We start from the raw sequence: 10,256 nt of genomic DNA, 5'->3' as shown, positions 1-10,256 counted from the left end.
CCAGAGTGTGCAACACTGTAAGTCTGTAGAATGCAGTGCCACCAAGACTCAAGCAAGAGTACATAACCCCCAGAGCAGGGAGTCGTAAAATACCGGTATTTTACGACTCCCTGCTCCGGAGTGTGCAACACTGTAGAATGCAGTACTTGCGCAGTGCCACCAAGACGGCAAGAGAACATAACCCCCAGAGCAGGGAGTCGTAAAATACCGGTATTTTACGACTCCGTGCCCCAGAGTGTGCAACACTGTAGAATGCAAAAAATTAAAAAATGCAGTGCCACCAAGAGTACATAACCCGGGCCCCAGAGCAGGGAGTCGTAAAATACCGGTATTTTACGACTCCCTGTCCCAGAGTGTGCAACACTGTAGAATTTTTTTTTTTTTTTTTTTTTCTGGACCAGTCACAACTCTTTATTGCACTCAGAAAAATAATAAGGCACCCATTTTGATAGTCCAGGGGATGGCCCACGCCTGGTAAAAAGAATAAACAGAAAAAGAAAAAGAAAAAAAGAAAATAATAAGGCACCCATTTTGATAATCCAGGGGATGGCCCACGCCTGGTAAAAAGAATAAAATAGAAAAGAAGCAACACTGTAGAATGCAGTGTCACCAAGAGTACATAACCCCCAGAGCAGGGAGTCGTAAAATACCGGTATTTTACGACTCCCTGCTCCAGAGTGTGCAACACTGTAGAATGCAGTGCCACCAAGAGTACATAACCCCCAGAGCAGGGAGTCGTAAAATACCGGTATTTTACGACTCCCTGCCCCAGAGTGTGCAACACTGTAGAATGCAGTGCCACCAAGAGTCCGACGTGTTATCGGCAAGGCCATATTGATGGTAGTTGTGGTGTCAGATAGAGTTTATTCACAACTAGCAAGGAGGACAACAAACGAAGAACAACATTCCAAGCAGTGTGCGAACACAAAAGGGAAGTGTGTACGAACACCAAGGAAAGTGTGTACGAGCGCATATGGAAGCAGGATCTCTAGGCGGGTGCATACGGGGTGCGGGAGTTGCACCATATACGGAAGTATGCCATATACATCATGCCCCTCCTAAGATAAAAACGTACAAGTGTTTATCTAATCAACAAAAATAATGTGAAAATTGCATGTGCGTAGCAAATGACATGTCGCGGAGCAGCAGCAACTTCCAACAGAAAAGGGATAATTGCAAAAATTATATACATGAAGGTTTTCAACTGCGAAACAACGGGAATGACAATTGAATACTGTAGTAGGTACAACGGAAATCAACAACTGAACAGAGCGAGTGTTAATTGTACGATTGTCCACGCATTGAAATAATGTTAAAGGGGACATTCTGTCGCCGGGGACGTTGGCTTGTTCGAGGTGGTACCTGAACAGTTGACTGTGGCGACGACTGAGTCACAGGGACTGCTTGTGGTGCAGCGTCGGGTACGGGAGACGATGTAGGCATGGCTGTTGAAGCTGGAGTAGGAGGACGGTACGGGCGGAGGTAGCGACGGTTGCGCCAATATACGCGTCCACTCGGTAGCTTGACGTAGTAGTCGCGGTGGTCACCGATAGCCACGACAACGCCGCGGGAAGACCACCGTTTTGTCTTCGGGTGCTGAATGTCAACGTGCGTCCCGATAGACAAGTGGGGGAGCTCTCGGTGAGGCTGACTGGGAGGCTGGTCTACTCGATCAACATCATCCATGTCAGATGCGGTGTCTTGCCAGTGGGAGTCGAACTGGCTCCATTGGGCGAGAACGAAGGAGACGAGTGGGCGACCATACAGTAACTGGGCAGGACTCTTTCCCGAAGTGCCAGGAGTATTGCGCCACTCGAGAAGGCCACGCTGGAAAGCATCGGTGTCTAGATTACCGTCATTGGTAGTCTTTTCCACCAGGTACTTCATTGCCTTCACGGCTGCCTCCGCATGTCCGTTCGACTGTGGGTAGTGAGGGGACGACTTGATATGACGGATTCCCCAGCGCTCGCAAAATTCAGCAAATCTGTGAGACGCAAACTGAGGACCGCCGTCCGTTGAAATGACCTGTGGTACGCCTACGTCTGGGAACCACCTGCGGAAATGACGGATGACGTCAGCTGATGTGGCTGAGTGACCAAGCTTGGCTATGCATGGCCATCCGGTTAAGCGGTCGACGAATACCAAATACTCGCAACCTTGGCAACTGAAAAGGTCAGCACTAACACTTTCGAATGGCAAAGTGGGCTTGCGGTCAGAAATGGGCGGTTCGGCAGACTGAGACGGCTGAAATTCACGGCATGCATCACAGCTGCGGACTAGCGTTTCTAACTCACTGTTCATTCCGGGCCAATACACTGTCTGACGGGCACGTCGTTTGGTACGGGTCAGACCTTGGTGGGCTGCGTGAAGGTCGATCAGCGTTGACGCACGCAGAGAGGCTGGGACGACTATGCGTAGACCTTTCAGGACTATGCCATTGTCGGTGGACAAATGTTCACGCACGTTCCAATACGCACGAAGAGGCTCGGGCAGCTGCTTTTGTGCTGAGGGAAATCCGTTCTGGATATACCCGAGTAGCATCTGGTAGTCAGGATCAGATGCTGCTGCGGCACGGAGCTTAGCGAACTGGAGACTCTGGGGACCATCTTGGAGTAGACAGATACGGATACTGCGGCAGGACAGTGCTGGATCTTCTCCAAGTTCATCATCACTAGTCGGGATTGATACAGGATGTCGTGAGAGGGCGTCTGCGAATACGTGCTCTGAACCCTTACGCCACGATGCTTTCACTTGATACGGACGAAGTTTCATGATCAATCGGAGTAGACGAGAGTTCTCAATCTGGTCAAGGGTGTAGCTGTTGATAATCGGTACAAGCGGACGATGGTCGGTGATTAGTGAGAACTGTGCACCAGATAGATACAAGCGGCACTTGTGCACTGCCCAGACGACTGCGAGGCACTCGAGCTCGATTACAGCGTACCTTGTTTCAGCGTCAGATAAGAAACGACTTCCACACTGGATGAGGTGCCATTGCTGGTCATCATGCTGTTGCCATAGGGCAAATCCGAGGCCATTCTTCACAGATGCATCAGTCTCGAGACGGAGAGGCTTGCCAGGCTGGAAGAAAGCTAACACTGGTGACTCAGTCAGGATGGCTTTGACGGCTTCGAATGCTATGGTGTGCTGCTGATCCCAGGCGAACTCATTGCTGGTTTTCAGGAGTGGGCGAAGCGGCTCACTTAGTTCAGCAATGCGCGGTGTGAAGTCGCTGCATTGGTTGACCAAACCGAAGAACGAGCGGAGGTCAGTGCGGTTGCAAGGCACTTCGAACTGGCGAATGGCAGATGTCTTGCTACCATCAACGGCATAACCATCAGCATTGATGACGAATCCGCAGAACTGTACTTCACTAGCGCCGAATACAAACTTGTGTGGGCTGAGCGTAATGTGATGCTCACGGGCACGGTGAAGGACGTCACGAACGTGGGTGACGTGGTCTTGAAAATCGACGTCATGTACTAGGCCGTCATCAACGACTTTGACGAAGTTAGCGAGGCGGTCAAATGCTGCGTCTGTGCGGCAGTTGAATTCATCACCTGCTGAGGACAGACCTTGAGGGTTGCGGCAATAGCGATACCGACCCCAGGGCGTGATGAATGTCGTGAGCGGCTTCGAGTCGTCGGACAGGGGTATTTGCCAGTACCCATGACGAGCGTCGAGTGTGGTGAAGAAACGGGCTTTACCAATAGCTGTCACGGCGTCACGCGGAGTACGAGCTGGGTGTGTTGGTCGGCAGACTTGGTCGTTGAGTTTACGCAAATCAACGGTGAGGCGCTTCTCGTTAGAAGATTTCTTATCTGCGATGACGATCGGGTGGCACCAGTCTGACGGTTCAGTGACTGGCTCAATAATTCCATTGATCACCATGTCGTCCAGTTGAGATTTTATCTGATCTCGGAATGCGAATGGGATTGCGCGGGCACCATTAACACGAGTTGGTGTGGCGTCAGATTGAAGCTTTATCTCCATGGGAGGACCAGCCATGGGCTTCAATTGGGAGTCGTCGAATACATCAGCAAACTCTTGCATCAGCTGAGCCTTAACATCAGCAATGTCTGCACTTCTGGGTTCGGACTTCACACGGGAGATCCGCGGCCAGGACTCAGGGAGAATGCCAAGAGCACGGAGAGATTGGCATGACAGCAACGCCTCATCGAGGTCTTCATACACATGAAGTACCGTGGTGTGCTGGGCTGAGCCAATGGAGAGCGTGGCAGAAATCTTTCCCAGGCTAACCAGAGAGGTGCCGTTTGCTGCTGAAACAGTGTCGGAATCGACGGCAAGGTTCTCAGGGAAGCCACCTAGCTGGGAAAGATGTGCTGGCCCAATGGCGTCAACATCGCTGCCGGTGTCTGGAATCCATGTCATGGCTTCGGCGGTCGGTTCTGTGTTGAGCTGCGTGTGGACACTGAGTTCTAGACCATGTCGAACAGAGGCACGTTGCAACTTAAGTTGGCCGACTTTGCCGGATGCTGTTGGTTTGCCTTTGTGCGGGCACATGGACTGGAAATGTCCGACACGTTGACATCCGTTACATTTGCGTGACTTCGCAGGACATGTGCCTTTGGTGTGGGGACTGCGACCACAGCTGGGACACTTGTCACCTGCGGGCTTGTCTGGTGTAGACTTCACGGGTGCGGGCCGGCTCGCCTTCTGCTGTTTATAAGATGATTTCTGAGCTGCGTGCACGTGACCACTGGAGGGAATGCCAGAGGAAGTTTGGCAGGCTGCTTCCTCAGCACGGCAGAGCTTCACGGTTGCCTCCAGATCCAAGTTCTGGAGGGCCAGCAGCTTGTGACGCACGTCGTCCTCAAATACGCCTGTCACAATGCGGTCACGTAGTATGTCGTTGTTGAATTTCAACAGGCCTGCCTTGCAGGGGTTGCACATCGCCTGGTTGCAGTTATGACATACTGAACACCCAGAAAAGTCACACGCGTGAAACAGTTCACGGAGGGCCGTATAAAAGGAGTCAAATGATTCCCCACGCTGCTGCCGTCTCTTGTAAAATTCGATTCGGTCGAGCAGCGGGTTCCTCTGCCGCCGGATGTACTGCTGGAGGACCGGGATGGCATCAGCAATGTCAGCGTCTTCCGGGAAGGCGATAATGCCTTCTCGGATGAAACGGCGCAGGTCCTCATCTAGGGCCTGGCGGAACGCTGACATACGTGTATGGCGGTCGTGGCTGGCGAGACGTTGGCATTGCGCATAGTCACGCCAGGCCTCCTCCCAAGCGGTAAATTCTGCCATTGTGGCAGTAGATAACAATACTGGTCGTTCTGCGGACACAGACTTGGGTGCGGGTGGGGTTGTAGAACTAGTACTGGTCTGGTTGGACATCCTTTCCATCAGGGTCTGAAACTGTTGATCTCGCAGTGCAGACGCCTGTGCCTGAGTTGTCAGGAGCTGCAGGAGCGTGGCGACGTCAGGCACTCCATTACCAGAAGGTGCTGCGGGATCGCTGCTCGCCATGCTGATCACAAATGCTCGTTGTGACAGCTCACACGACTACGTCCTACGAAATAAATTGAACAACACTCCTATCTAAAACGAACTAACAAACTAACTGCAGGGTAATCTAATCCAAATCCAACGGAGTGCTACACTGCTACTGGGCCAGGTAAAACACTACAAACTAGGTTGGTGTGGACAGAATGGAAACTACAGGACGAAATGTTCACTGCGCCATGTGGTGTCAGATAGAGTTTATTCACAACTAGCAAGGAGGACAACAAACGAAGAACAACATTCCAAGCAGTGTGCGAACACAAAAGGGAAGTGTGTACGAACACCAAGGAAAGTGTGTACGAGCGCATATGGAAGCAGGATCTCTAGGCGGGTGCATACGGGGTGCGGGAGTTGCACCATATACGGAAGTATGCCATATACATCAGTAGTAGGCCCAGCAATTCAGCAAGCCACAGGGTGCCTCCAACTGTGTGCAGGCCAACAGAGCGGCATAGAAGCAGCCATCCACGCTATGCGATCCGCATTCGCGCAAGACGACACTGAGGCCGTGCTCCTAGCCGATGCATCAAATGCGTTCAATCGTATCAACCGCAACGTATGCATTCGCAACATCCAGCATCTGTGCCCAGAATTCTCCACCACCATCGTCAATACGTACCGGTCCCCATCCCGGCTGTTCGTCGGTGGCGAGACCATTCTCTCCTGTGAAGGAACTACACAAGGCGATCCGCTCGCAATGACGATGTATGCGTTGGGCACCGTGCCTCTCATCCGTCGTGCTGCCTCTAGCAAGGCCGTACAAGCGTGGTTCGCAGATGATTCCACAGCAGCAAGCACTCTCACCAGGCTTCATAAGTGGTGGTCCATCCTGGAAGAAGAAGGTCCATCCTATGGATACTACATCAACGCCAAAAAGTCGATACTTTTGGTGAAGCCCGAGTGCTTAGATCGAGCCAGGGAAATCTTCCAGGACTCCAGCATAGACATCCGGTCGGATGGGTGTCGCCACCTAGGTGCCGTCCTCGGATCACCAACATTCTGTTCGGCATATGTGTCAGGCAAGGTGGATGAGTGGTGTCGCGAAGTGGATGTTCTGGCTGAGTTCGCCCGCACCCAACGTTGCCAACCACAAGCGGCATTTGCTGCCTTCGGCCAGGGAGTTCGCCATAAGTGGTCCTTTGTCGCCCGGACAGTGCCAAATACGACCGACCTGCTCGCACCCTTGGCCCTGAGGAAAGAATCCGTAGCAAATTCATCCCTGCCATCATCAACCGCGTCCCGCGCGCCAGGAGACATCGAGCGTGCCATGCTGGCCCTACCGTGCAGGGACGGAGGGCTGGGGATCGTCAACCCATCCTCCCTTGCCTCCCAGTTCCAGGACTCTATGCATATTACCAAGTCTCTCGTGCAGAAGATCCTCCAACAAGATCAGTCAGCAGAAGGCGTCCCAGCTGCTACCATCACAGCCAAGGCAGAGATTGTTTCCCAGTCCCGGCGCCTGGCGAAGGAAGCTGTTGCCTCGGTCATTGCCACCTCCACCAGCACCGCCGCGGCAGAGCGCACCCTGAATCTTGCTGCTGAAAAGGGCGCCTCCAGCTGGTTGACCTGTCGGCCCCTTCGTCAGTATGGTTTCAACCTACACAAGCAGGCTTTCTGGGACGCTCTCTGCCTACGGTATGGTTGGACCCCTCCAGGCCTGCCAACAGAATGTGTGTGCGGCAAAGCGTTTTCACCGGAACACGCGCTGTCTTGCCCAACTGGTGGCTACCCCGCCATGCGGCATAATGATCTACGGGATCTCACCGCATCTCTCCTGCGTGAAGTGGCCCATGATGTCCAGGTCGAGCCACATCTCCAGCCGCTAACCGGTGAGACCTTCCGTCACCGTTCCGCCATCTCCGAGGATGATGCCCGCCTGGATGTGGCCGCATCGGGTGTCTGGGGTGGACGTTTCGAACGGGCACTACTGGGGGTGACATCCGGATGTTCAACCCGCACGCCCGCTCCAACCGCCAGCAGTCCATCACGGCCACCTACCGGAAGCATGAGGCCAAGAAAAGGCGCGCGTACGAAGAACGCGTCCGGGAAGTTGAACACGCGTCCTTTTCTCCCATTGTGTTCAGCGCTTCCGGCGGCTACGGCAAGTCCGCCTCCGCTTTTTTCAAGCGTGTCGCCTCTAAGCTCGCCGACAAGAGAAAGGAGCCCTTCTCCTCACTTCTTGCCTTTATAAGGTCAAGGGTTTCCTTTTCTCTTATTCGTGCCTCCACTGCCAGCCTCCGTGGTCACCGCAGGCCACGGTCTCAAGATGCCCGCCAGAGAGTCATTGACTCTGATGCTTCTGTGGTCCTTGCTGCTGCAGAGTGCTTTCGGTAACTATCCGTGGTGTGTTTGGCTACTGTTCTGCTTCATTCCCCCCCCCCTTTTTCATGATTTTGCATGTTATCATTTTCTCGGATTCCGGTTTTCCACTCTGTTATGTTCGAATCCATAGTCTGTACATGATTTGTACGCAACTTCTCATTGTTTTTTTTATTTTTGTTTTTTTTACCAGGCGTGGGCCATCCCCTGATCATAGGTGCCAAACATTTTGCGTTTTTCAATGTGAACTAGGCTTGTATAATACGAAAAAAGAAAGTTACGACTCCTTGTAAAAAAAAAAGAAAAAAAAGTGCCACCAAGAGTACATAACCCCCAGAGCAGGGAGTCGTAAAATACCGGTATTTTACGACTCCCTGCCCCAGAGTGCGCAACGCCTGATCCAGCTTTGCATAGGGTCTTGGTCGAGCGTAATCGGATCTTTGCGTCATACTAATACCGCACACATCTGAGAGTCGTGGGTACTCTTGGATCAAAAACAATGGGGCTGTTAAGTGTGACGTCACGGCCCCTTCGATACGCATAGCAACGGAGAGCACTGGGGACAAACAAAAGTCGCGTCCTCTGGATGGAACCAGTTGTCAAAGGCAACAGCATCTAAATGACTGGAGAGAGAGCAGTTTTTCTTTGCTTTTTCTTCAAGCGATTGTTGTCGCTCTTTACTCCTTGTTCTTTCCTCTACAAATCTCCTGTAGTCGTCGAGGGTCTTCATAATGGCTGTGAAATTGGCTGCACACTGTAAAACTCCGTGTTTGAGAGTGCTTTGAAGATTCTTCGCCTCCTGATGGATCAAAGTACGAGCGCTCCCTGTGGATTCGATTATATGTAGGTGAGTTGTTCAAGAAATCAGTGTCTTCTTTCTGTCTCTGCCCTCACGTTGGCACAATAATATCAGCCTGAGGCCTCTATATCCATGACATCTCGCACCTCCCGTAAACTGCATGACTTAGATTATTCTCGCCCTCCGTGGTGATTGAAGACCCATGGAAGAAGTTATTATGTTCAGAATGATGTCCTGAGAATATAAAATAAAATAATTCTAGGGAATTGTTACAGGGTATTTTGGAAGGATGGAGAGAGAGAGAGAGAGAGAGAGAGAGAGAGAGAGAGCACTGTTTGAAATGTTTGTCTCACTGTAATTACTCCAGATTATTGAATGGTGTATGATCTACTCGATATTTTCCACAATGGTTTTCCTCATTTGCGGGATCTCTTCTTTTGCTGTTTGCGTGTTTACAGGAAGTGACTGTCTGGTGTACTATAGTATCTGCACCAGATCCTGGGGACATGAAATCAGATGCAGAGGCAGGGTCGTCCAGTGATGCAACACTGCCGTTCTATGTGCAACGTCACCGGTAATTCCCCCGGCGAGAACACAAAAAGACAAACACGTCAAGAGACTACAGTATTGACCGTTCTGGGAATGAATCGTGACTGCTCGGACAGTCGATAATCGAAACACAGAGCACCAGCATGATGTTTTGATATTGGAAACCACACACCAGCTCAATTCTCAAGCCCAGAAATTGATGAACACAAAACACAGAGCGACGCAACAAAAGATCATCCGGCAACCAAACCAACCTGGGTCTAATGCACTGAATAGTCCTGAAGTATGCAGGCCACACAAAGCAGTGCAAGCACATACTGTTACAATGTACATGCATTGCAGAACAAAGTGTCACCAAAGATACACAGGGTTATAGCTGCACACTCGTGCATATGCTCGCTCAGCCCAAGAACACGCATGATGATAGAAATAATCCGGGGGAAACACGCTAGCACCGAAGTAAGCATCAAGACGTAAATAGTCGTCATCACAAGCCCATAGCCCTAAGGCCGTCGGGGCGTCACAGAGCAAGTATGAACAAGCGAGCGCCATAAAAATCGATCGCGTGCAGCAGCGAGCAGGGTTTTTTTCTGCGTACCTCTCATTTTTGTTTGTTTCTCTCTGATACTGTATTGATGCCGGTACCTGTACCTCGATGTGCTCCTCTATCTGCAGTCGCCTTTAACCTTCGGTCAAGTTAACGTTTATTGTGCTCTATTTATCGTGCGAATCAAAATAAACAATAATAACACAAGTCGTGCTAGAGTGACGACATATTTGCGTGTAGTAGGGTTGATGCGATGGGACGTTATAATTAGGTGGAACAGAACACACATTGGGCAAATTGATTGGGCATCATTGATTGTGCTCAGTCTAAACAGTGAACATAATAATTATCTCCAGTGACAGATTGTAGCGGCTAGCCTCCAATAGGTAGCTGGCACTAGTCGCTACTGCTTGTTTGACAGGTGCCGCCAGAACCCCTGTTGTGTCATGCTATAGATGCACATGCCCTATTCTGGGGCATACTGAGGTACTTTGATTTTGTTGACTGCAT

General features: G+C 51.2%; 1 protein-coding gene across 1 annotated transcript; it reads right to left on the bottom strand.

The window, feature by feature from the left end:
* Nucleotides 1-1,278: 1,278 nt before the first annotated feature.
* LOC135829332 (uncharacterized protein K02A2.6-like) lies at nucleotides 1,279-5,496 on the bottom strand. Its single transcript, XM_065341738.1, has one exon. It carries the CDS (start codon nucleotides 5,494-5,496, stop codon nucleotides 1,279-1,281), a length of 4,218 nt encoding a protein of 1,405 aa, XP_065197810.1.
* Nucleotides 5,497-10,256: the final 4,760 nt, after the last annotated feature.

This window comes from Sycon ciliatum, chromosome 13 (assembly GCF_964019385.1).
Source record: "Sycon ciliatum chromosome 13, ocSycCili1.1, whole genome shotgun sequence".
Classification (NCBI taxonomy): Eukaryota; Metazoa; Porifera; class Calcarea; order Leucosolenida; family Sycettidae; genus Sycon; species Sycon ciliatum.
This window is presented reverse-complemented; position numbering and strand designations above follow the sequence as displayed.